The sequence below is a fragment of the Panicum hallii genome, chromosome 2 (assembly GCF_002211085.1).
Source record: "Panicum hallii strain FIL2 chromosome 2, PHallii_v3.1, whole genome shotgun sequence".
In the NCBI taxonomy this organism is placed as follows: domain Eukaryota; kingdom Viridiplantae; phylum Streptophyta; class Magnoliopsida; order Poales; family Poaceae; genus Panicum; species Panicum hallii.
In genome coordinates this window covers 49641731-49668937 of record NC_038043.1, presented here as the reverse complement: position 1 = coordinate 49668937, position 27207 = coordinate 49641731, and the positions used below count along the sequence as shown (strand labels likewise).

Sequence of the window (27207 nt, the reverse complement as noted above, 5' to 3'; positions counted from 1 at the left end):
TAGTTGGATGGTGTAATTTATCTGTTGCTTCCTTTTCCTGCTTTTTTGTTTCTTTTTAGTCAGCTCAGTCTTCATATGGCTAAGCTCGAAATGGGCTTTTTTTAAAAAAAATAAAAGAAGAAAATGAGCTATTGGAGTTGACCAAAGGGGACTGTTTAGCCCAACTCCAAAGGTTGACCTTTTGACTCGCTGGTCCCCAACTCTCCCTCAAAATCTCGCCATGAGCTCGACCCACCTTGCCGGCGCCGGCGTCGCGTCGCCCTCGGCGACGGGCGGTCACCACACCGACCGCTTCTTCAGGGCGCTGGCGGTCGCCTCCCTCTACATCCTCGTCCGCCGGTGGCGCGCCGGCAGGGTCGGCCTCGCCGAGCGGCCGGCGCCGGCGGAGATCGCCGCCGCGGCTGTGCTCTGCGCCTCCGTGGCGTGGCTGTACGTGCTCCCCGCCCTGGGCCTCCGCCGGAGCTCGCACCGACGTCGGCACCAAGATTAGTTGACCAGAGATTGCTGTCCCGTTGCTGGTACTAACCACCCCTCCTCTTCTGGTTTGTTTTTTTTTTCCATTTTTCTGCCCCGATTGTAGCCTGAGAAAATGTATGTGTAAGTACGGATCCGAATACCTCAAAGATTATCCAGCAGGAAAGGAACGAGTAAGTATGGATTTTACTGTCCAATCCAAGATTAGTTGGATCACAGCTGTTCAAATGAATTGCCGATTCATATTAAAGATATAGGCTGGGGAGCCGTCAGCCAGTGACTGGTCAAAGAGAATTGTTCAAGGATTATTTGTGTATCTGCTGCTTTTTGTCAAGTTATTATTCCCGACCTGCAGGTCAAAATCAAACAATATCGCCCCCTTTGTACTGCTCATCTGCCTTGAGACTAGCTAATTAGCTCATTTTGTAGTATCGATAACTATGACCGACTACATTGCATACCGTAAAGTGATTTCTGTAACTGCTATGTGGTTGGACGCACAAGCTGAGTTCACGACTACTACGAATAAACAAGCATTGCTGTTTGATATGTCCATCACGTTATTTCTTGCGTGGTGAAGCTTCAATATCCTGACTTGCCTAGGCTTTATGCATTTCCCAACACGCAACAGTTGATGTAGCTGGATTGTTCCTGATGCCACTTATTCCCAAACACATACCTGGTTTCACAAGAGGAGTGCATTCTCTTCTCTCTTTTTTTCTTTCTTCTAATGCAGAAAATAACTCTAGAAAGAGAAGTCACAAGAATATATACGCAGTTGATAGCAGAGTACTTATGTTTTTCCCATATCCTTTGCCCTTTATTGTCATATGTTTTTGCTTCACATCATGTCTTTTCTAGCTCATTATATAGTGGTCACCAACAGGCAACAGCTAGAATGCTGGATTGGAGAATATAAATACAAAAGCTGAAGAGAGAATGGTGCCTAGAACTATATAGGGGTTGTGCGTTTGCATAGTTTCAGGGAAACTAAGGCATGCTGGGTTGCCTTGCCAACCCTTTCTCAGTCAGGATGGCTGGCACAGAAATTACTGGTTTCGGAAGCTCTGGTTTCAATCAAAGCAACTCCTTGCTTACACTTGGCTAGAGGTAAAGGTGCACAAGGGAATCAAACATGGTCTACATTCTGGGTACAAGGCATATACAAACAGGGTAGCTTCATTTTTTGCTTGGAGTGAAGTGCACCGTAGGTGTCTAAGATTGTGTAGAAGTGTTGTGGGTCTTCGAACCTGAAATGTGCACATTAAGTCCTTAAACTTGAGAACCGTACATTAAGTTTGCAGGTGACAAGCTAAGCATAATCTAAACAGCTGTTTGGCTACAAAAATAGTCAGTTACTCAGGTCAACCTGTGAATAGCTGATGTTCCTAAGTTCTTCTTTATTTTTGTTGGAAAAAATCAATTAGCATTCTTCTGATCTTACTCCGGCCATGAGTAGCCATGCCTGCATCACTCAACATCCTCCATCACCGGTGGTTTGCTGGCAGGATCAAGTGACGGAAGCTATCCTTGTGATCTTTCCATATGCTCCTCATCTTCAGACTTCAGACTGGCGCAGCAGACCATCAATTGCATCAAGGCTACTTGATGTGGCCAGTTATCCTTTAATTTCATCATCCTTTGCATTTATTCTTTACATATCTACTCGATATTGCTGCTTTTTTGTAATGTATGCTCTTTAAACATAGTAACATACATTCATGTTCAACTGTCCCCCAGGCCATCTTATGACTGATAAGATGGACACCAGGATCTCTGAACTTAAGGATTGGCCTGCACCAGCTTATTGGTTTGTTGGTAACACCTTGCAGTCTCATGACTACCCGCGACTGCGTGGCTGATTGTGATCTTAAATTATGTCAGAACGCATGACTGTAAAGGGATCGCAATTTTTTTTTTCTGCTTATGTAATTTAGCATGAGCTTATCTGGCTTGCAGTTCGAAAAGATGATTGAATTAAGAATTTCCAGTAAGATGCGTGTAACTAGCTCCAGGCATAGAACATTGAACGAAGGTTGTACTACTCGATTGGTATCACTTGTATGCATGATCCTGTAGAGTTTTATGAGGTATACGAGTAAACAATGTTGCAATAAAACACTGGGTAACCCTTTTTTTCGTTTATCTCTATTGAAACGCCGATTCAACTCCCTGGGATGTCGTTACTGCAGTCTTTTTCTGCCAATGTAGGCGTACCAAGGGCAGCGCTTGCTTCTCGTACTGGCGATGTTACTCGATCCCCAACCGTGTGGCTGCAACTAAGCTTCCCAATGCCACCCATTCCTGACCCTGTTGCACGGAAAGGCGCCCGTGGAGGTTTCTTAGAAGAGGCAGTAGCTTGATGATCTGCAAACCTAAGAAACTAGCTAAGGTCACAGGCTGAGGAAGATTCGCATGACATTTCCGGCGGCAGACCACTCAGACTCATCGCAAAAGGCCGGACATTTTTCGCAGTCCACAAGGCCGCTGTACCTCCTCCGTCGTCAGTGCTCCGCCTTGTCTTGTTGGCCAACGCTCCTGCCCTCTGGAAGCTAGGTTGTGGAATCGGACTCCTCCTCTTTGGAGCACCTCAGCTGAAGCGTAAGCATCCCTTGGCTGGGGTTTTCCTAGTGACTCCTATTCCTAGAGGATGTGCTCGTTGCCTCTCATGAACTAGCTGTAGCGCGGACAAGTTTTTTCTTCTTTTCTTTTTTTTACTACTTCATTTTCGCACGGAGGAGAATGATGGTAGAAGAGGCAGCTTGCTACCGCCTTTTATTGGGCCGCCTCCCCCGTCGTGGGCCCCTTGCCGTTCATTATTTGGATCCCCTCAGGCCACCGGCTCGCTGCGACGGCCTTCAATAAAAGGAGCCCAAGTTCTGTTGGTCAGTCGGTCAGCCCGTCCTTCCGCGTTCTCCTCCATCGTCGTCCCCCTCAGGCTGGGCTCCGTCGTCCTCGAGTCGACCGAGAAGCACCCGACGCCGTTCAACGCGGCGGTGCATGCGCGACTGCTGCTTCGTCTACATGCCCGGCCCCGACCACCACTGCCGGAGCGCAGGCCCTCGCTAAAATGGCTGCCCGCTTACGCTGAGTATTCCTGCCTGCCTCTATCGTATTACCTCGGCAGTAACTCAACAACGTATCAGCCGAGGTAAGCGGATCATCTAGCGAAGCGTGACCGGCCAGATCCGGCGAAGCGAATCGCGGCTCTGATGTCCATGCCGCACGGGAGCTGACCAAATCTCAAGTGGGACGGGCGAGGGAAGAGCTGGTTATGGGGTTTGAGGGGAAGCAATGGGTTTGACCTTGCGCCTGCACTGGGCGAGAGGTGCGGCGGCCGCCGGCGTCGGCAGATCGTGGCGACGAGGACAGGGCAACCCAAACGAGGAGGAAGAAGGGCTTATCTGACAAATAACAGGGGCTTATCTGCAACACAACCGAGCGTGCCCATATGCGGCACCAGCGCCGGCGCCGGCGCCGGCGCCCCCACGCATGCTGCTTTCCCCGGAACTGAGCCGCCGCTTTCAACTGGAGGCTGGAGCCATCCATTCCTTGACGGCTGACGCCACCTTGCCGGCAGGCGGATCATCGCATCCTCATGACTATGGAGGCCGCGGCTGCGGACGGCGTGGACGTCCTGCGTCGTCCATGGCGTTTCAGCGGGGGCGTACAACGTCATGGATAAGATTGTCTTCGATGCGCGCTCCGTCTAGAACAAGGTGCCGGGATTGGGCACGCTCGCCAACGGCGAGCCGTTCATGCGATGCAACCGGACAGCAAGCAACTTCATACTTCATTGGCATGCTAGCTAAGGACGATCTTTGCATGCCAATCTCGTCGAATTGAACCTGCAGATATCCTCTTGGACTTGGACTTGAAGCTGCGCCATTCCTTTTGCGATGTTGCATATCCATCTGATTCTTCCGCACGGTGCTGGTGGCGGTGAAACTGAAAAGTGGGAGATCAAGAACCTACCTACTGAAAAGTGGGAGTAGTGCCAAGCCCATGAGTCTTTCTACAGATAGTTTTGAGTAATTCGTTGGCATAGCCTCCTGAATCTTGATAATCGACATTTTCCCAACGCCTCCCATCTGGACAAGCTTAGGTCACATGGATCAAAACTGTTGAAGTGTGGCATACCTATCATATATAAATTCTTCATCAAGCCGAGTTATGAATGGCCGCAAGTCAAGAGCTTTTTTTCCTGAACCATAGAAAGTTAATAAATAAAAAAAGAGTCATTAATGCTTCTTCCACTTACGTCCCAAAAAGCCCCAAAAAGGTACACTTGAAACTTTTGCATCCAAGAAACTGCCATAGTCCCCTATACTTGGAGCTGGCAAAGAGAAAGTCATGCCCACTTGTACTCTTTAGAATTTTGTTTGATTTTCATGGTATCTAGGTGAGCACCACCCCATCGGCTGGTCACCGCATAACCCAACATCATCCTTCTGTGCCTGAGCTTACCACTAATTTGTGGCAATAATAGAGACAATATTTTTTTTATCAAAAAAACATATTTGCAGCACGAGATTGTCCAATCTGATCATCCTCTTTTGATGACGGACCTCTCTATCATCCCATGATGAAGATTGGACGTTGGTCAGTTACCAATGGAGTTCAGTAAAACTTAAGGGGATAAATTGATTGGAGAGGATATTAGTCGATCAGTTGTTGCTGACATAACTAAAGCATAGTTATATAAGTATAGCTATGGACAAATAGGTAAGGGGGAAGGAGTATCTTTACCAATATGTAATAGAATCAAGATTTAGGGATACAACATTTGTAAGCTAAGTAGTGGTCATCATGTCAATTCACACAGCACTATGTAAATTTTTTGTGATTCATAACGGTAGCAACTGTCCTCTAGTTTTATCAGGTCACACTTTAAACCTTTGTGTCTTAAGAAACTACCCGTAGCCTATATGTGTGAAGTTAGGAAAAGCAAAAAGCATGCCCACTTATACTCTTTGCTTGGAGCCCTGATTTTCAAGCCGTTACATAAGCATTGGCTCGGCGGCAGGTCACCGCGCAGAATCTAACATCATCCAAAGACAAAGCTTACTGCTGATTGATGGAGGAGATAGATAGTGGAAACAACTTTTGCTGTTTTGTGACAAAAACCTCTCCGTTCTGTCACCAAGCATTGCCAATAAACAACAAAAGATCATTAACTTTGCATGGGACAACTAATTAATTGGAGAAAATATTAGCTGATAGAGAAACTACACATCTGCACAGCCGCATCATTTTGTTTTGTAGCACTAACATTGAGTAATTGTACTTCTTCAATTGAATAAATATGAATTTCTGTGGAAAACGTAACATCCTCTTACCTGACCACAATTCATATAATACTACAGTTAAATTTTGATATGTACGTTAACGTTAAGCCTCATGGCGTGCATGTTTTATCAAATCCAGTTAGGTTTGTAATGATGGATAGTCTTGGATCTTTCATCTATTTATATTGCTGTATGAGAAATAATGAACTTTTCTAAGATTTTTAACGTCGTAGCTTTAGTTTCCATTTACACAATAATGCACGGTAAGCTGAGGTAATTGCATGGTAAGTTCTTAATGTTCCGAGGGATATCGAAGCAGTGATCATGTCAGCGGATGCAGATCTATATGTTTTATAATGCTCATCATTTCAGCCTTTTTAATTAGATACGAACAAGTGCACCTTTTCTAAAAAAACAATAAGAAGAAAAGATCCTCTCGAACTGCTCCGATCCCCCACACCAGGAGCGTATAATTGCCGCATAAAAGAACTACTCCACGACTGGTATGCTCGCTCATAGACTTTTTGCTCCCATATGCTTTGGCTACGTCGTCACATTATACAGTACTTCTCCTCCAGTCCCATTCCCATCACTATTCTACTTTCAGTTTGGTATATACCGAAACGCAGCACAACCGAAATACCCTCCTGTTGCTTTGGGTTTGATGATTACAAACTGAACAAAGTAGATAGATTCAGTGTTGGCAATTATAACATAAAAGAAAAAACATTCGTATTAACTGTCAAAAAGTGTCCTTGTTTATTTCACCTGAAATTTATGAAACACTATTCCACTACTACAGAAATGGTCTTTGATCCTTGATATTAGTCTCGGCTACTGTTGGGCCTGAGACTAATGAAAGCTTTAATCCCGGGCCCAACAGTTAGGGAGCGGCGGGGAGCTTTAGTCAGTCCCAGTTGGTGGCTCCAATCGGGACTAGAGCGTCCTTCATGGGTTAATTTAAAACGAAGGCATCCCATTCAAAATCTCATATGCTATGTAGGTGGGTGGGTAAAGAAGTTGTGCATGAGGCAAGGTGTCTCGGGTTCGAGTCCTGCAGATTGTAGAGTTTGGATTGGTGTAATAATTTTTTTTAGCCCTGCAGACCCTGCAGACCGTTATGTACTAACGTTCGGCGAACTAAGAGTAGCGTGCATGGAGTTGTTGGATGATGGTATAAATTTAGAAAGCTTCTGCATCTGCGGTATACTGTTAGTATTCTAATTAGCTGGCTCGTGCCAAACTGAAACTTCCCATGAGGATTATTAGTTTACGACTAGATAAATGGATTTAGTACTATTAATTTTTTCGTGATGTGGAAATAGCGTCGTTTTCCTTTTTTTTTTTGTGGAAGTGTTTCCTTAATTTTGAAATGGCTCTTTTGGAACGCCAGTAGGGTAACAATGCGTATGTCACTGGCGGCCATGCCAGTAGTAACAATTCACGTTTTTTACTATCAAGTGGCAAAAAAGTTTGCAGCCGCCAGCCGGGAGCACCGATTCACCGCGACTATATAGCCACGTATCCAGCTTGAGGTTGCCGCGGAGGAGTACGCATCTCATATATACATAGCCACTTGGTCCCACTTGCTGCCGCAGATGGACGCGGTTCTCGCCGCCGTCGCCGCGGCGGCTCTCAACCACCACCGCAACCCCCCGATGGCGCGCGACCTCGACCCGGCCGACCACCACGTGGCTCGGCGGCTCCGCGCGTGCTCGGTCTCGTACATGGCGCTGGGCGCCTCACTACTGCTCAGCGCCGGCGACGACCGCGACCACGACCGCGTCGTCGTGGGCTTCCTGCTGTGGATGGCAGGGACGGTGCTCCTGCTGCGGCGGTGGCCGCCGGCGTCGCACAGACTGCGCTCGAGGAGCTCGCGCTTGCAACTGCTCTAGCTCTAGCGCACAAGCTTCGTCGTCACCCTCTTTGATCTTGGTGTCGTGACCTGGCTGCCGTCTCGCCGACGTCGCGGCCGGCCTGCCTATATATATGATCAATAGTACTTATATTTGTCTGTTTATTAAATATGAGCTATACATATAATATTTTCAGAATCTGTATATGTTCCGAGAGAGTTTCTTTGACCCCCGCGCACCACATCGTAGGATCGCCGCATAATTGAAGGACCCGGTAGCTGCCTGGCAAGGTTAAACGTCATGGCATGACCTACTTTAATTTGTATAAGGGAGCGCCCCTGTGGCCGGGCCTTGGCCAGCCCTGTCCAAGATCCACGGATCAATCGAGGTTTTTGTAAGGGTGATCTGTTGGGCACTCGAGAATCCCTCTTGTTAACACCATTGCTTCATGGGCCAACGACGCGTTTATTTGTCATTTGCCTCGAGCAAAAGGGCAAGCTCTGCCTATGTAACTATACTAAAAGTTATTGGCAGAAAATGCTCTGCCTATGTAACTTGTAAAATTATCGGCAAAAAAAATGCGTCCATCGTTTGAGTAACTCTGCCTCGGCTGTAAAATCTATCTGGACGGCTCGGACGTTATTGCCCACATCTATCTCATAGCTAGGCGCACTTTGTGCGAACCAGATCCCACGGATAAATTAAAATAGTAGATTAAATCGCAAAAATAACACCCTGCGAGCGAGAACAATGCATGAACTGAGGATGTTACTTCAGTGCAATGACTTCTCCAGATTGACACGACAATTACTTCTTAACAGACCTTCTCATGCCTCTAGCTAAAGAACGCATACGAACGATATCCCTAATACACTGCTACGATGTAACTATTGTCTACTAAGATTCTGCAAGCCACATCTTTACCCAATCTAATCTAACTACTACTCCTGACGACGAAACATATCATCCAACCGGCCGCTTGCTGCACCCCACGAGCATATCAATCTGCTGCCGGCGGCGTCGGCTCCGTCTCCGCTCACGACGGCGGTGCTGGCGCGTCCATCGGCGGCACAGGCCCCCCTGCTCAGTCCAACCACAACATATATACATGGATAAGTTTCTTCACTGGCACATATAGATTCATGATGTCGACTGCTAGCTCGATCAAGCTAGCGCACGCATGGAAATTTATATATATACAATTATACATATATATACGACTTACTGAAGCACTGGCGAAGCGTGCCGAACGGCACGGCGACGCCGCACGCGCGGGGGAGCGCCACCGCGCGCAGGCGCAGCTCGGGCGCCGGCAGGATCTCGCCGAGGTCGCCGCTCATCACGTGGCACAGGCAGACGGGCGCGTCCTTCACCAGCGACCTGACCCCGTCGCAGCACGCCGCCGCGGGCGCCGCCAGGAAGTTGGTGGCGTTCGCGGTGAGGAAGTCCGCGCACGGCGCCAGCCCCGATAGGGACGTGCTGCACTCCGCCGGCTGCGGCGACGCCGCGGCGCCGCTGGAGCCGTCGCAGGGTGGCAGGAAGCTGGGCCGCGGCAGGCCCGGGATGCAAGGGAGCGGCGGGAGCGGCAGCGGCAGCGCCGGCGCGCCGGAGTCGTTGCAGGGTGGCAGGAACCGGGGGCGCGGCAGTCCCGGGATGCAGGGGATCGGCGGGAGCGGCACCCGTCCTGCCGGTGGCAGTGGCGGCAGCGGTGGCAGCGGTGGCAGCGGCGCGCCGGAGCCGTCGCAGGGGGGCAGGAACCGGGGACGCGGCAGACCGGGGATGCAGGGGATCGGCGGGAGCGGTATCCGGGGCCGCCAGAAGGACGGCGGCTGTGGAGCAGCCTCTTCCGCTTCCAGCTGGACCCTGGCCGCCGACGAGGGGCGGAGGATGGCTGCCACGGCGGCGAAGACGAGGAGGAACGCGATCGAGCACTTGGACGGCGCCATCGCTTGGATGCCGATTGTGCCGAGGGATTGTTCCGTTGTGTGGGACGACGTACGTGCAGGGGGGCCTCTATTTATTGGACGGCTTGGTGTTGAGATAGAGGATTTAAACGGCAAAACTGTTGCTCGGAAGATCGGTTTATCCCGAGGTCTTCCATCCATGGTCTCGTGTGCCGAGAAGATTTTTTTTTTTGAAGGGTTGCACTTGCACCGAGAAGATTGGACTCGTATGAATTTCCAAATTTTGAGGTTGACAAAAATCACCACATATGCCATGTTGTTCGGAAGATCAGTTTATCTCGAGGTTCTCTATCTACCAAAAGTATTAGACTCTTATCACCTCTCTACTTTTATGCGTGGTGATTTATCTAGAGATTAAACCTATCGATGTGAATAGATTTCAGCACATAATTTGATTTTAGAATTTATAGATTACCTTTTTAGAAAATGTTGTTGCTGCTGCTGCTTTTAGCATAGTTGCTGCTGGAGTTCCTTCTTTTGTTTTTTTTCTCTCCTCCCCTGTTGCGTGGGGTTTGGAGTTGTTTGTATTTCTTTAACCTTCTTTCTTCAAACAGAAATTATGGCAATTCTCTTGCCGTTCCCTTAAAAAAATGGAAGCAGTGAGCAACTTGAGAATATTTGTACCCTACATAGTGCAGTCCACAGTGTCCGAAATTTACAAGAATGTAATTGCGTCACAAAGTTTATTTGCTTTTCTGGAGCAGTTCTGACATTAGTAAGCAGGGATTGCTGCTTGTAAGACCAGTAGCTAGTAAGGAAAAGAGATGAGTTAAGAATCAGAAAACTCATAACTGAACACGTACTTTTGCTAGATCCGGAAAGGAGGAAAAGATAAAGTGGCAGAAACGTTTTAACTACATGTTTCTCCAAAAAACATTAGTATCAATTCCTTTTAAAAAATGACATTAGTATCACAAGGATATCTGCATAGATCCGGCCCATTCCTACGAGAACCTCGGAACGACTTCATCAGTAGATCTAAGAAATTAACAAAGTCACCGCAGATGTATCTCTGTTAACGAGCATGTCGATCGCCTACCAATGAATAGCGTCGTTAGTTCATGGAGTCTAAACTCAAATCCGAATTGGTAGGCTCATCACAGAAAATATGACCGAGCTATACTCAGTTCGTGCCATTCTGCCACATGTAAGCAGCAAAAAATCACGAAAGGTACCGTAGCGTAATCATCTTTAATTAAGAGTCCAAATTCGAATCCGGTAAACTTCGAACAATTTATTTTTGATCATATCATGCAATTTTGCAGGTGCTCTTAACACAAAGCTAACTCTTATTCAAAATACACTGGGTAACTGCTGCTAACTCTTTTTTCCTCCGAGACATTACTGCAATTCTGCAATCCACGCATCTAATCTAATCTAGCTAATCTATTCCAAACTGAATTTGCTGTTCTTCAACCGCCTGCTGCGTGCTACTGGTGGTGGCTTTCCTGCAAAACATAACAAGCATGCATACATGGTTTGATAAGAACACTAACAACCCTGGCATCACACGATAAAATTTGCTAGAGAAGTAATTGAAAAGAAGAAGAAACACAATGTGATGAGAGATGCTTATGGGGCAGGACTAGGAGGCAACAACGGCGGCACCAGTTCCGCTGCTCAATGAGACCAGCATTCATCATAGATTAGATGCTATATATACACAAAAAAAACATGAAACTGCTCAAGTAGTAGGACACACGCAGGCACAGATAGATGGTCGAGTCACTTTCGCATTTGGAGAGCCTTTCCACCGGCAACGCGACGCCGCAGGCCGCCGGGAGGTCCGACACGCGGGTGAAGTCCGTGTTCGCCGGCATGAGGTTGTCGATGTCCCCGTTCATGGCGTGGCAGAGGCAGACGGCCGCGCCGTCGACGAGCGACTCGAGGCCCCTGCAGCAGGCGCTCGAAGGCGCCGGCACGCTGGCGTCGGTGAAGAAGTCCATGCACGGGGTCATCCCCATGAACCACGACATGCACGACGCCGTCGCCGGCTCCTGACCCGGCGGGCTTGCGTCTGGTGGCGGCGCCGGCGACGGGGTGCCGCAGCAGCCGTGCTCGGCCAAGCTCCTGGTGGTTTGCGAGGGGTGTGGCGTGGTGGCGACGACCAGCGCCAGGGCGAGGAAGAGGCCGGCGACGAGCTTGGAGGACGCCATGGCAGCGGCTTTTTGGACTTTTGGTGCGTGTATGGCAGTCGTGTTTATATTGCAGGTTGCTTGGGTTTTTCCCATCGAGAAATTCAGCAAAGTCCCATAGCATGCTAGCTCCTTGCATTTCGTCTTGCATGCGTGTAGCCATGCTACCATGTACTCCTCAACATAGGTTAAGGATTTTCGTGATTTCAGATCGATGCATTTCGTCTTGCATGCGTGAGGATGGGGAACAAAGAACCATCAACTAGTTAGAGATTTATATATATAATAAAAAAGACAAGAGACTGGGCCAAATTTTTCTCATAACTCATTCTTAATATTGCCGCTCATGTTCACCCATATAACCAAGGTCACAAACGATCACACCACATTATTGTCGGACACGACTAAGAACACGAACCACCCACAACCTAGCGGCTGGGGCGTGCGAAATAAAGGACTTGGACAAGAACACATATAGTAGTAGGATCGGAGATACTCTCACGGCGGCACCCATGGCGACCATTAGTAGCTACTCCTAGCTTCCTTCGTCGGCCCGGAGAGACCAGTTCAAGAAGACGAGACGCGGCGGCCATGCATGGAGGTGGATCGTCGGAGACCTGGCGGCGGCTGGCCTGGGCTGGTCAGGCTTGGGCCCTGGGGACGGCCTTGCACACCAGAGGCGTGGCCATCTCCAGCGACATGTTCTGGCGCTCCGACAGGTCGACGCCGCCGCCGCCGGCCGCGGGCGCCCACTCGAACCGGTGCAGCAGCTGGGCGATCCAGAGGTGGGTGGTGGCCAGCGCCAGCATCTTGCCCGGGCACACGCGGCTGCCGGCGCCGAAGGGGGCCAGGAGGAGGTCGCTGCCGAGCACGCTCACGTCCTCCTCCTGGAAGCGCTCAGGGCGGAACGCCTCCGGCTCGGCCCAGATGGCCGTGTCGTGCGCGATGGCCCACATGTTCACCATCGCCGTCGTGCCGCCGGGGACCAGGTGGCCGCCGACGTGCGCGAAGTGGATGGCGAGGCGCGCCCACGAGAGGAGCGGGCCGGGAGGGTGCATATGCAGCGTCTCCTTGACGATGACTGGATGTAGGGGAGGCTGGCGATGTCGGCGACTCCGCGGCCGCGTCCCACCACGGCGTCCTGCTCCGCCTGCGCCTTTGCCTGGATGTCAGGGTGCAGCACCATCCTCGCCATGATCCACTCCATCAGGATTGCCACCGTGTCAGTACCTCTGAAGATCATTTCCTGATAAAAACAAAAAAATACATATATAGAAGAAAACGCGCGTAAATTCAAAAGCAATCAAAAAAAATTAAAGAGCATGCATTGTGCTACACAGAAAACTCGATCGTATCCAAAGAACAGCGATCATGTCGGACCCTGACATCTTCTCGTCTCCCTCGAGGCCGAGAAGGACGTCGACGAAGTCACCTGTGATCTCATCAGCGACGCCTCCACTGGCGCGCCTCTCCCTGTGCTCCTGAATGATCTTACCAACGAACACTTCGACCTTTTGAACAAACCTGTTGCAGCGGCGGCGCACGCCCTGGAGGTCGAGCCACTTGAGCAATGGCAGGTGGTCGGCCCAGTTGAAAGTCCTCAGGAGGTCGTACCCCTCGGTCACCATCTCCTCCAGCAGGCGCCCTCTTGGCTCGCCAGGTCGTCGCAGTGCTTGCCGAAGACGGTGGCCATGATGTTCTTGAGCGACGCGGCGTGCAGCACGCGCTTCAGGGGCACCTCGCCGTGGCGGGCCGTGACAGCGGCGACGTCGGAGGCCATGGCCGCTCCGATCGTGGCGCGGTGGTACGCGGCCCCCGCCACGCGGCGCGGGCCGAACAGGTGCGCGCGGCGAGGCGGCGGAGCCCGCGCCAGTGCGCGTCGCCGGACGGGGCGAAGCCCAAGGCGCGGTGGAACAGGAGGTGGCGCGCCGCGTCCTTGACGGGGCGGTCGCCGAACGCCGGGCTGACGAGGATCTCGCGCGCCGTTCCGGGCTGGCTCGACACCACGAGGCGGGTGAGGCCGACCGAGAAGGACATCAGCGCCGCGCCGCCGTCGACGGCGCGGGACAGCGCCGCCAGCGTGCTGTGCGCCACGGGGCTGGAGAGCGCGGTGACCACGCCCGGAGGGCCGGACGGCGGGCGGCGGCTGCGGGAGAGCGCCCACGCCGGGCCGCCAGGAGAGAGCCACAGGAGGACGGCAACCAGGACCAGGGCGGCTAGGAGGGGCGGGAGGGGCGAGGTGGTCGGGAGGAGGAGCAGGAGGAGGAAGTCCTCTTGGCCGGTGGTCATGGTCAGCACCATGGCCGGTTCTTGGTGTGTGGGAGACGCGTGGTCTGGTGAGATGCAGTGAGATGGCGAGGGGGACGGAGCGTTTAAATAGGGAAGAGTCCGGCGAATAACTTGCTGATTTGGCAACAGTTGTGGCAAAATTACTTAATGATTTCCGTTAAATTGCACATATTTGCTACTAATTGCAATATTACCAAACGGTGATTGAGCTATCCTGCTTGCTACAATTAATAATAACGCATTTAAATGAGTGTGTGGTGACCTTTCATAAACGCTTGAGTTTTCCTCTTGGTAAATAGAAATATATATGGGTGTTGTTTTAGTAAAAAGAAGTCCTATGAACATTTGGAACCGTACAAGCTTCTTCAGGCACAAGGGTTTGTACCTAATTAAGGCGTGTGTATGGTTACGAAGATATGAAATAATACCTGCAGATGTGAAATGATATCTAGTTCATATAGAAGGTAGATAGATCACAGAAAATCCTCTGGAAAAAATGAATGGCAGCGCAGAAGATTTCGTGTGGTTGCATATCCAAGGTCCATTCCCCTTAATATAGTTCTAATTTCTTTGTATCTACTGGTCCTAGTTTCTGCAAACTAACCAGTTACATTACCATTACTAATCGGAAGCTTTTTGAAGTCTTCACGTGAAGCCACCTAGGATTCTAGGTGGACACTCTAAAAAATAGAGAAATTCTAGAAATCAGAAATATCCGGCCATCAATCCGACAACTCTAATCATAATAGTCTTTGGATCTGTTATCTTTCCTAATAAATTACCCACCTCTGCTATTATGAAAATAGGCTAAAGTAATCCCCCTAAATTATCCACCTCTGCCATTATAATAAAAAATCTAAAGTAACTCCATAATCTTCATGTAAATTACCTACCAATGCTATTATAAAAATAATGCAAATAATCCCCTAAATTTGCATATAAATTATCCAATTATATCATTATTAAAAATTAAAGTAACCCCTAAATCTAAATTATACAATTATAACAAAATATGAAAGTGCACCAATATAAAATTCTAAATTACTATTTCTATTATTATTAATGTATTATCTATGTTATTTTTTATATAAAAATACTACCCACGATATGTGTCAACATGTATTCATGTATGATGGAAGAGATAAGAATACTAATTTTTCAATTAAATATATATCAAACACATATGGAGGCTTGCAACTAGATAATGATAAATATGTATTTTAGACTATGTGTTAGAATATTTAATAGATGAAAGAGAGTGTGAGATAGATAATTATAACTACTAGATATAAGCTTTATTTTTATATTAATTCTAATTAGTCCATGCAGAGCGGCGGGAGCACAGATTGATAGGCTAGTATTTGAATAATTGTTAAAAATAAAGTTGTGGGTTGTTTCTTGAAGGAAATGTATGACACGATTCTTTCTTAAGGTAGTCTTTGGATTTAATTTGCCAGGAACCAAAACATATATGAAACTGGAAATTTAGAAACAACTAATGATCACACAAATGCGCCTTAACATATAAAGTTGGAAATCTAGAAACAATAAATCAGCATAGAAATGTGCCTTAACATATAAAAGCTGGAAATCTATAAACAATCAATCAATCAGCAGAGAAATGCACATTAACATGATGTTTACCATTGTTTATTTCCAAAAAGATCTGAAAATTAAAGAGCCAACGAAGATCGTAAATTCTACCACGGATTCACGAACATACAACACATTTAAAATGAACGACAGCTCTGATTAGAAGCGGATCTACAGGGGGCTAGGGGCAAGCCTCCCTACCTCCGCAAGATTAATAGATACCCTCTAAACTTCTCCTCCATTTTTATGAAGAATGAAGGAAGAAGGAGGGAAGAAGAAGAGAAGGAAGATGAACCCCCTCTTTATTCCTTAGCTGGATTCGCTACTAGCTCTGATGGTTCAAATCATTTGCGAAACAAAAATCAGTTTCCCTTACGATTATGCACGCCACGCAAGTGAATTGTTCACAAGTCACTGCTTCTCCTGCTGTCTTCGTTGTGGTGCCTTCCAACGTGCCATGAGTGAAAACTGTAGGCTAGAGTGCACACCTCGAGGACTTTTTTGTGCAAGGGAATGCTTCTACGTGGAGTGGAGTGGAGTGGAGTGCGCGTACGTAGCAGGTGTTTCTTTCAATCATCGTGAAGTCCATGTTGCTCGATCCTCCAAACACCGGTACGTTCACAGGTTTGAAATTAAAAAGCTAGATTTGCGTCAATTCGTCCAAATATCCTTTCATTTACGTACATGACAGACAAACAACAGTTCATCCTTTCATTTAAACGCCACGCTAGCTCCATGCTGAACGCGATATTAGCAATGATTTTAGGAGAGAATCTGAGATTATACGCTATACTTAGTGCAGTACAAACCGTACGGGACAGCTGCTTCAAACAAAAGGAGCAAAAAAAAAAAAGGCTGCAGGGATGATGCATGGGCTGGACTCGAGTAATCGTTTATGCATTTGTGACTCTTGCATTGGTTGCTCCTACGCAACGCAGACGTTCAAACTCCTGTCAGGTCGTCAGGTTCTTCAGAACGATCACGCGAATAATCTCCTGCTTTATTTATCACCATGGGTCCATGTTACAATTCTAGTACTCTTTTCTTTTAACAATGCCCCAGTTTTATTAGAAAAATATTATCACTTATAAATATAAGATATCCTAGCTTAAATGTAAATAGATGAGTATTAATATTGCTTGACAGAGGAAATATCATTTCCGCTGGACATGGCTGACTGGCTCTCTGCTTCGGTAATAGGAGCGCAACGCTCCGGAGACCGGAGGTACTCGTCCTCCCCAAAATCAGGCCGCATGACGTCAGGGAAGAACGAGCTCCGAGAACGCCTGCTGCCACAGCAGGGAGTTGCTCAGCCTCAGCTCGCTGCTGGTCCTGGCGACGAGGCCGGGGCAGGAGAGGTCGCCGCCCGCGCCGTGCGTGCAGGGACCTCAAGACCATGGGCAAGAACCAGGACGCGTGGAAGAGGTGGGAGTCGGCGCCGGCGCCGGAGGGGTAGATCTTCCTGGGTCTACCCGCCTACAAGGGCGCGGCCGGAATCGGCGCCTCTCGGGCGGAGCCGCCATGGCCGGCGAGTCAGTTTTTGTTGGCACTGATCACGCTGATCAGGTTCTCTACGAACTTACAAACTCCATAAACACTCTTAGATGCATGGAAGGATACACGCACTACACAAGACACACAGACTCCGAGACAAGCGCACAGAGAAGGTATCCGGTGCTGCACACCAGCACCAGCACTTGCACTTTATTTCTCTTTACCACAACTAGCTAAACACATCTGATTACATGGCTTAAATAATCGCACGCACACACCACGATCAGCCGCACAACCCGGCCACGATCAGCCGCAATCCAATGCATGCAGTTAGCTAGTTGATCCTCTTTTCACGCCACGCATCCATGCTCCACTGAATTGACTCGGCCACAACGTCCAACCAACGAGCACCTGCAGATTTTCTGCATGCAATCACTAGCATGCAGCATGGTCTTCTCTCATCAAACTAACTCATACACATGCACCTACGGATACACACGCACATGACACACCAACTTGGACACAGCTTGACACAAACGACAAGATTAAGTCCAATAATTTTTAGCATAGTTTATAAAATGCCCCCTCATTTGGATCGCGATGATTAATCGCAATCCATATATTTATAAATACTCCCCTAAATCGGATCGCAAGTATTAATCGCGATCCGATTATTTACAAAATGGACCCTACATATTTACATACGACCCCCTAATTTGCCTCGAATTTCCAGGCACTCTCCCCTTTGCGTCCGGCGACGGCGACGGCCGCAGCCATGCCGCGGAGAATGGATTACTGCTACTTCCACCTCCAATCCCAGAACACCCCCCCAACCACCATTCCTCTCCGGATCTCCACTTGCACCGCCGCCGCCCTCCTCTTGCTGCTGCGCCTTCCAACGCCGCGGTGTGCCTCCGTCCACCCAACCTCTCTCCTCTTGTCTCGACTCCGCCCGCAGCCCGCTCCGGAGGCGAAGCGTCTTTTCCCGTGGCCACCGCAGTGGTAGTGGCGTGCGTATCCGTGGCCGCCGGCCAGCGCGGGGAGACGACGTCGACGCGGCGCGAGGTGGCGGGTGATGTCCCCGGCCGATGCGAGGAGACGAGACGAGACGACGCCAGCGAACCGAGAGTGTGCGAGCAGCATCGGCGCGTTGATCCGTTCTTCATCGGACGATCCGTTCGCTCAGGCAAAATGCTCGGCTCTTCCGTGAAGAACGGCGGCGTGGAATGGCACTACATACAGAGCCCAAAAGTCAAAAAGACTTGTAGACGACTAAAATGCAAGATTTATCTGCCACGACCTAATTGAAGCAAAAAAGAATCGATGATTGTAATTGAAAGCCCGTTGACAATCTAAGGCTGGGGACAAATTTGATCCAATGTTGTCCATCCTAATGGTCCTTACTTTCTGAAAAGGGCACTGAAACTATGCTGCATCAAACATGATCGAGAATATAGTGTGCAAAGTGCATGGAGTCATAGATGAATGAATATGTACTAAAAGGGCCTCCCATGCAGTAATTTCATCAAACACCATGCCTACGCAAAGTGAGACTCACGTACTGTGTGCAAAGAAGTTGAAGCGGCTAATCTCGTAGCTAGGGCACATTAGTGCACCTACATGTTTGAGGCAGAGAGAGAGAGAACAAAGACAGCATGGCAGGTTTGACGGTTAAGTTTGACCATGACCAGGAGGTGATATGTATACAAGCATGCAAAACTACGGAGCGGCTGAAGATGGGCGAGGGGAGTTGATGAGCGAAGAGCGATGACGGCAGCAAGCTGCGACGTGGGTTGGTAGCTACTGAATTGTACTGAACTGAAGTTCAGAAAAACTTTCGGTGAGTTGCTAGCTATCACATTAATCACCGGCCATATACAACTAAAAGAAAACCGGTGTTCCTGCTCCTGCTTTGCGGTGCAATTGTGATTATACCCTCGCTTTCCTTAACTTTATAATTTTACCCTTGCTATTCACAGGTTAATGTGATTTTACCTCTATTCAACGCGATTTTGCCCCTGTTTTGACCTGACCACTAGGGGCAAAATCGCGTTGACTAGGATCGATTATTGCACTGTAAAGTAGGGGCAAGCGCAAGAACACACATACCCCCAACTAATATCTCCTACACCAATTATTGCTATGCATGGCTATTCTAGATCTCACGTCCATGTCGACTTGTACCACCATATACTAAGCTTTGCTTCGCAGTCATTCCTCAGCTCGACACATGGACGCCCTGAAGATGTTCCACGCCGGCAATTCCAGCAGGCATCCTTTTGTTTCTTGACTACCTGCCTGTCAACCCGCATACGTTCAGAAGAAGTTAACATACCTTATCAAGTCGAGAAAGGAAAAATAGCGCGAACAAATGCTTAATTTCCTTCCTGATTTTTAAGGGAAGCTGGGCTGTAACCTTTTCTTTCTCCGGGTGGTGCCGAAAGGGACATGGTGAGTATGTCCAAGAGTTTACTTTTTCGCTCTGCTGGACTTTGGTGATCGATGATCGTCATCGTCATTTTTGAAAGGGACGTCGCGATGAGTATGTCCAAGAGTTAACTTTTTGCCCTAATACTTTAGTGGTGTGCTGATGAGGAAACCTAGCTCGATCGTCTCAAGAATAAATTAAAGAGAGTTTGAATGATCAAATCTCGGAAACATGCATACATCATGCATCTATAAGCCAGTGCGTAATACATCAAAGCCACACACAGAGTTCGCTGTAGACTGACAGAAAAACTTGGACGTTTGCATACTTGCTACAAACAGTCTCGCCAGATTAATTTCATCAACTTGACAAAGAAGCTTTGTGTAAACATAAACATGCTACCTGACTGAGAAATTAAACACGTTTCATAAATTTGAGAAACAAGCGTGGCATAAGTTCTTTTCTTTTCTTTTGCCGGAGTTACGTTATAACCTACTCTCTCGAGGAGATGCCGAGGTTAACATATGCGCAAGAGTAACCTTTTTGTTCTGTTGGACTCTGGTGATCGTTATCATCTTTTTGAAAGGGACGTGGTGAATACGTCCAAGATTTAACTTTTTGCTCCAACACATAATTATTGGTATCGTTAACATCCAGAAAGAGACATTGGCTCAAAAAAAATAAACATCCAGAAAGGGACATAGCGAGTAGATCTACACGTTATTGCTGTTACTGTTAGACCATATGGATTTACGTAGAATTGAGCAGGCAGCCTTATTAGGCCTCAGTTTCTCCGATTAGATGCTGGCATGCATACATAGATGACTTCTTGCTTCCTCCGTTTGAAAATATAAGAGCCGCTTTATCAAGAATGATCCAGTCAAACATTAAAAACTTTGATCACGCACAAACTGAAAAAAGGGAAGCATTGAAATTCATTTCTATATATGTATGATACTAATAAATTAAAAATACTTCTAATTTGTAGACTTCAATATCAAATACTACTACATAGTTACAAAGATCATGGTCAAGCACGTGTTTATTAGAAGTCATGACGACCATGTCAGTGACCAAAACGAGGAGTAAAAAAGAATGGGATAATGTGTGCTGAGATTACTGTTTTCCAAATCTATACTCCATACTGAGATAAGGATATCAAGACAAAAAGGAATATGCACAGCTTCTCCTTGCAAAGGTGCTCCCCTACTCACGACACCAACCTCATGAAGCCCCATATAAGCTGGCCCAGCACCCGTGCTTCTCCCTCGCCGAGCAAAGCAGAGCACCAAGCCACCAGCGCAGCATTTCAAGTACCACGGCAGCAGCTAGCCCGGCATGGCGGCCGCCGCTGTCCTCAACGGGTTCGCACGTCGCCGCCAGCTCAACGACGAAGCTCCTCCACCGGCTGCGGGTGGCGGCCAGCGCGTTCCCGATGATCACCACCACCGACGTCGTGGTGGCAACGGCGTCGCACGGCGCCTCCGCGCCTCCGCCGCAACGTACATGGCGCTGGGCGGCGCGCTCCTCCTGCGCGCCGCCGTCCTCGGCGGCGGCGAGGCTGAGCCGCCGGACCAGCTGCTGGCGGACGCCGACCACGTCATCACCGTGGTGGCTCATGCCGCCGTCGGGTTCCTGCTGTGGTTGGTGGGGACCATCCTCCTGACTCTCTCCTTCCTCGGCCGGCGCTTCCCGGCGGCCGCCGCCGCGGCGGCGCGTCTCGCGCGCGCAGCGCTTCAGCGCTTACTCTGAACTATCTGAAGCCATGCATGACGACCACCATCACCAGCGACGCTGCCCGCGTTCTAATCTTGGCTACTCTTAGCCAAATGTGCGTGACATCCTGTATATATATAACTAAATATATCTCGCTAATAAAACTGTTCACTTTTAGGAACAGTTCACTTGGGCATCCAATTATGTATACAGCACTCAAGGAGAACCACAGCAGTACTGCAAAAATACAGGAACAGTTGCGTACAAGATTCCGTGACTGTGTTTCAGTCACGAAAATGGAACCACAGTCTGATGATATATTGATCTCATCAAGTTGATCACCTGGATGGTCCTTAATCTAAAAAAAGGGTTCACCTGGATGGTCATCTAGGCGATAGCCAGTGTGTTAGTGACAAGTTTAGATGCTAAGTATGTGCAAAAAAAGAACAAGTTTAATTAGATGGTCGTCAGCTCGTGTTCGTGTATCGACCTGCTACGGAGCTGCGAGATGTATTGTACTGCGTTGGTGTTGGGTCGCGTTGCTTGTTTTCATTTGCTTCTCAGACACACCACTGAATAAAAAGAAGATACCATTTGTTTGCAGGAAGCAGTTTGTCAATTTTTCCCTCTCAGCGTCTGATTCATCATGCAGCCCTTGACTGACCACATCTCCAGGTACAGAAATGAATAGTAGTAACCAGCCTGAACAAGAACTCGATGTTTTGAGCAGAAAATGAAACTACCGAATTGGCATCTTCTCTTTTGTTTGACGGGAACATATCCTATTCTGAAAACTTCAGTAGCGACCCGACCTAATCTCTCCCATCTGAAATGGCGCTCTGCTGTCTGCTGGAACTTGCGCAGCAGCCTACTCCTATATAGTACCAGAAACTACTAGCCAGCTCGTCAATTACGTGGACGCGGTGCACCGGACAGCAATGGAAAATCGGAAATGCATAGAACAACCGCCGATCTCATCATTTCGCTGCCCTCGTCGGTCGTCGCCGATGGCGCCGGCGTCAGGAGGCGGAGATTGATGACGATCCGTCCAGTTTATTGATGCCGTATGCCGACGACCAAAACGTGGTGGGTGGGGTTGGACACCGCCGCCACCAACTCCGCGGCCGGAATCGGAGCTCAGGGGCGGAGGCGCGGAGCAGCCATGGCTGACGAAGAAGGCAAGCACACTTTACAAAAATGCCCCCTCATTTGGATCGCAATTTTTAATTGCTATCCAAATATTTACGAAAAGCCCCTAAATTGGATCGCGATTACTAATCGCGATCCGATTATTTACAAAATAGGCCCTACGTATTTGTCTAAAACCCCCTGATTCGGATCGTGATTAATAATCGCGATCCAGATTTATGCAAAAACACCCCTCCAATCCCCCGGGCACTCTCCCCTTCCCGTCCGGCGCCGGCGACGGCTGCAGCCATGCCGCGGAGAATGTACTCCTGCTACTCCCCCTCCAATCCCCAGTTCCCCCGTTCTTCTCCGGAACTGCACTGCCGCGGTGCCGCCGCCCCCTTCGTGCTGCGCCTCCTTCCACCCAACCTCTCCTCTCATCTCGACTCCGCCCGCAGCCAGCTCCGCAGGAGGAGCGAGCGTCTTGTCCGTGGCCGCCGCGGCGGCCGGCCGAGTGCGGGGTGACGTCGACGCGGCGCGAGATGGCGGGTGATGTCGCCGGCCGATGCCAGGCGACGGCACTTGCAGCAAATGCTCGACTCTATACGCTGAACGGAAGAACGGCATCTCGTGCGTTACCGATCGGCGCGAGCCTAGCCAATTTTTGGACGTGCCCAGATGCTTTTGGCTCTTTTGCCATTGGTTAATTTCCCTTTTCCTTTGCTTCCTTCTACGCAACTTTGGCCTGACGGCCATTGGCTGAGAGCCTGAGACGTATGAGACGGCCATCTTGCTCCTAAAATCCATCGTGCTAACTTCGAGCATCTGAACTAGTTTTTCTTTTTCACAAATAGGCCAGCCCAACAAAGGAGAGGCCAAATGGGTCTATTACTTAGTTCATTAATTAAGATGTAAAAATTATTTTGGCCACAAGAAAAATCCGTACTTCAGCATGTTACGCTTCATTGCAGAGAGGTTACCGAGTGATTGACCCTGCTTCATGAACTGTGGCACCAGTAGCAAACCCATGGCGAAAACAACATGACCAATCATCACCAGATTTCTCACTAGCTTTAAAACTGACACAGCACCAGAAAAAGTAATAACACGTTCATACATCAAAATTGTTCCCTTTTCGGATAATTCCGTAGTCATGACATGAAAAAACACTTGGCCATCCACTTATGTATACAGCAAGCACAGCAGTATTGCAAAAATACAGGATCGGTTGTGTACAATATTATATGACTGTGTTTCAGTCAGGAAAATGGAACTATAGTTGATGATACAGGTATCATCAGGTTCAGTTCCACGACTCGCAATCCTTTTCCAACATGATACAAGATGCAATTATCAGAAAAATCATAAGATGTAACATCCCGATAATTAAACTAACCACCATGTAAAGTGGATATGAAAACCACCACATCCTTCTCTTCCAACTCTGCATCAAGACCACCACACAGCTCCCAGTCACAGTCATTTATCAGGACAAGAACCCCAGGCCTCCTGTATGCATGAAGCAAAGAAAAAACCATGAGAACTAAATACCTGGCTACTGTTAGTTTTGAAATAGTTGAATACGCTCTAACATTTCTGAACTGACAAAGCATACACACCTCTAATGGGCAAGAAAAGCAACCTATATATTTCTACCAAATCATTTGCAAGGAAAAAAATAACCGGAAAAGGCGGACAGGTATCATTTTCATGCTGTGTTGCCCTCTACTGCTCTACTGGCTACTGCAATGCTAAGCACTAGATTGTGCGCTATGAAGTCTTAATAAGCAGATTGCTTGTGCCTGTGCCTGTGCCTGTGCCCCGGAATCCAAATTGAACACCTAGCTGTGCTTGGCAGCTAGCTCTAATGCTCTACAGCTTTGTGGGTTGGCGTTATGTCTTTGTACCTATATTTGCCCTCCTCAAAAAGAAGAGAGTGAAAGCTAGCATCTAGATGAGCATTATGTAAATGCTAACTTTTTATATTCCATCAGTAAGTTTGATTGGTATTTCTTTCTTTTTGCTTGACTACTTGTCTACATGGGAGGCTGAGCAACTTTGTAACAAAGGAACATGTAGATAAGTTACATCACACCGCATGAACATGCTCAAAATAATCAACTGGAAAGAAATAATAACAACAGCTAGTAAAGCCTACCTAGCTCAGGGCTGAATGGTCCCAGGTATTCTGCACCAACTGCAGTCCGTGAGAAAGACCTCTTATTTTACATTGTAAATGGGTAGCGCTTTGAAGCCCTAATCCTGAGGCTAGCATCTGGCTGTAGTTAAAGCCTTGTCTAATTGGTGTTAAAAAAAAATTGTGTGTGTAGTCAAATGAAATCACAGAGAGGTCCAAAACAATTTGAACTACATAACAGCATCAAAAGTAGAAGTGAATAGCAAACAGGCTACCGTTTAACTGGTATGAACTAGGCTACCATCAGAGCACGTTATCTCCCAAGAATCCAGGGGCGGAGTCAGTATTGATGCATGGGTATTCCTGGGAATACCTAACTATTTTACCAAAAGATCAAGTATATGTCAAGCATACAAACATGTATATATTATATTGGGTCAAAATCTCTAGTTTTTAACTTATAAATCAGCCCAACGCCGATAAAGAGCACTACTAACTCCTAGACCAGCCCGCTGGCCACAGCTGACAGCCCAGGAGGCCGATATCTCTCCCACTCAGCAGCACTCCCACCACTCTCCTAGGCCGGCAACACCCAACGTCATCAAGTGCCCATACCACACTCTTACCAGGAGCATCAGAACGAGGTAGCACCGTAGCAGGCCAGCAGCAGGGCATGGACCAGCAGCAGCTCCTAGTTTAATCGAGCATCAGCCATCTGGCTAGCACTAACACTAGCACCATTGGTGATGGAACCTCACATCCCAATTTCTGATTTTCTTGCACAATAACTATTAATATATAGTTTTAAGCAGTGTATGTTCTTTTAACATGGATTTTGGAGCTGTAAAATGAATAACAATTCAGTGATTTAAAATCTTTGTGGAGCTAGGTGCATTCTATTTAGTTTGCTACTTGTTGAAGCATAAAACTAATTGTTCTGGTGCAAATACTTTTGTCAAATGGGATTTAGATATGAACACATGAGAAATTATAAATAATTGTAATCTCTTTTTATTGCATGGAACATCTTTAATTTGAATGGTTTTGTAGCACTGCGAACTCTTAGAATTTTTGTATTGGAAATATTTCTTTTGATATGGGAATACCTAATTTCTAAATCCTGGCTCCACCACTGCAAGAATCCGCACTAGTGCTATCAGGAAATCGCCATCCATAAGAGGAACGGCAGCAACTGGAATCATCAATACTACACCTACACGAATCGATGAAGAGAGATTGAGAGAAACGGGGGCAAGGCAGGCACATACACGGAATCTCCCTTGACGAACATCTCCGGGCGCTCCTTGATCAGATTGGCCTTGACCCAGGAGAGCAAACCCTTCATCGTAACCTTGCCTTCGCCGTCCTTGGGCGGGACCTCCACCTTGTGCACCTTGGTGGAGCTCTTAAGGAGCAGCTCCAGCCCACCCCTGCAAACCCAAAACCAGCTTTGCTCGTCAGGAACCGCGCGCTCGCGCAGAGTAAAACACAAAGGCGAGTGGAAAATCGGGAGGAAAGGGAGAAGTGCTGGAAGAAGTATTACCCGAATTCGAGAGTGAGATGCATCGCCAGAGGTCCTGAGGGGCTGCGAATTCCTTCCAGGGTTTAGGGTTTCTTACCGGTGGGGGCCAGAATTGCGAGGAGTTGCCGGGGGCCGTCGACGCCGAGGACGAAGGGGGCGTGTCGTGAGCGGAGAGTAGATTAGAGGAGGTCGCCGGCGCGGTGGGAGAAGGGGTGGAGGCAGGCGGGAGTGGGAGGCCGCGGAGCGCAGGAGCCGACGAGGACAGCGCTGGTTCAGGCGGAGACCGGCGGCGCTGATTCGGGGCGGCGGTGTTGTGGGCTTTAGCGGATTGGGCTTCCGTGTGGCCAGGTTTGGGCCGTGTCGTGTTTCTCATGGGCTAGGCTCCCATCAAAATCGGGCCCGCCTTGCTATAGGGTTGCCAACCGGCTCCATCTGGATCAAAGACAACTGATGGTCGAAGGAAAAAATTATTTTTAGCTTCCTAACTTTTGGACGAATCCGTGGAAACAGACAACAAAACCGTCTACCTAAACTCTTTGCACTCCCGATATTAGACACATAACCTCCCTAACTGGTTTTTCTCAGTGTTTTTCTCCTTTTTGTTTATATTTATTTTAGCTGGATCTTTAAAAATTATAGTAAATTATTAAAAAATCATAAAATGGAACATTCAAATTTTTTGAATCCACATAAGTAGATCCATGCAGTGAACATATTGTATGATATAATTTCATAAAAATATTATTATACTTTTAGATATATACTTTTCTGTAATTAATTCATAGCTACAGTTTACGTGATCCAATTGTGGTAAAATTTTTATGGTGGGCTGATCATTATATGATTGAGCTATAGTAAAAATTTTGTACTCATTTTATCATTTATGCTTGAGCAACTAAATTTCATGCTATATCAGAGATTCTTCAGCTTCTCAAGCATACAAAATCCAATGAGCATGAACTTTTTACTACAGCTCAATCATATAATTATTAGCCCACCATAAAAGTTTCACCATAATTGGATCACGGAACTGTAGCTATGAATTAATTATAGAAAAGTATATATCTAAAAGTACAATAATTTTTTTTTACTAAATTATATCATATCATATGTTCACTGCATATATCTACTCATGTGGAGTCCAATAAAATTGGATTTTTTATTTTATAAGGTTTTGATGATT

The 27207-nt window shown here is 47.9% G+C and overlaps 4 protein-coding genes and 1 pseudogene across 4 annotated transcripts; 1 reads left to right on the top strand and 4 right to left on the bottom strand.

Moving 5' to 3' along the window:
• The first annotated feature begins 172 nt into the window (after positions 1-172).
• LOC112882158 lies at positions 173-2441 on the top strand. Its single transcript, XM_025947145.1, has 2 exons — positions 173-518; positions 2215-2441. Exon 1 carries the CDS (start codon positions 221-223, stop codon positions 488-490), a length of 270 nt encoding a protein of 89 aa, XP_025802930.1. The 5' UTR covers positions 173-220; the 3' UTR covers positions 491-518; positions 2215-2441.
• A 6213-nt stretch (positions 2442-8654) lies between these two features.
• On the bottom strand, positions 8655-9564 carry LOC112881206 (vegetative cell wall protein gp1-like). Its single transcript, XM_025945888.1, has 2 exons — positions 8844-9564; positions 8655-8698 (listed from the first exon to the last, which is right to left on the bottom strand). The coding sequence occupies exons 1-2, from the start codon at positions 9562-9564 to the stop codon at positions 8655-8657; spliced, it is 765 nt and encodes a 254-aa protein (XP_025801673.1).
• A 1404-nt stretch (positions 9565-10968) lies between these two features.
• On the bottom strand, positions 10969-11738 carry LOC112881205 (non-specific lipid-transfer protein C6-like). Its single transcript, XM_025945887.1, has 2 exons — positions 11312-11738; positions 10969-11030 (listed from the first exon to the last, which is right to left on the bottom strand). The coding sequence occupies exons 1-2, from the start codon at positions 11736-11738 to the stop codon at positions 10969-10971; spliced, it is 489 nt and encodes a 162-aa protein (XP_025801672.1).
• Positions 11739-12156: 418 nt separating this feature from the next.
• LOC112882845 lies at positions 12157-14018 on the bottom strand (annotated as a pseudogene).
• Positions 14019-23479: 9461 nt separating this feature from the next.
• On the bottom strand, positions 23480-26321 carry LOC112883557 (ubiquitin-related modifier 1 homolog). The gene is made up of 3 exons (XM_025948867.1): positions 26046-26321; positions 25771-25932; positions 23480-23874 (listed from the first exon to the last, which is right to left on the bottom strand). Exons 1-3 carry the CDS (start codon positions 26066-26068, stop codon positions 23757-23759), a joined length of 303 nt encoding a protein of 100 aa, XP_025804652.1. The 5' UTR covers positions 26069-26321; the 3' UTR covers positions 23480-23756.
• Positions 26322-27207: the final 886 nt, after the last annotated feature.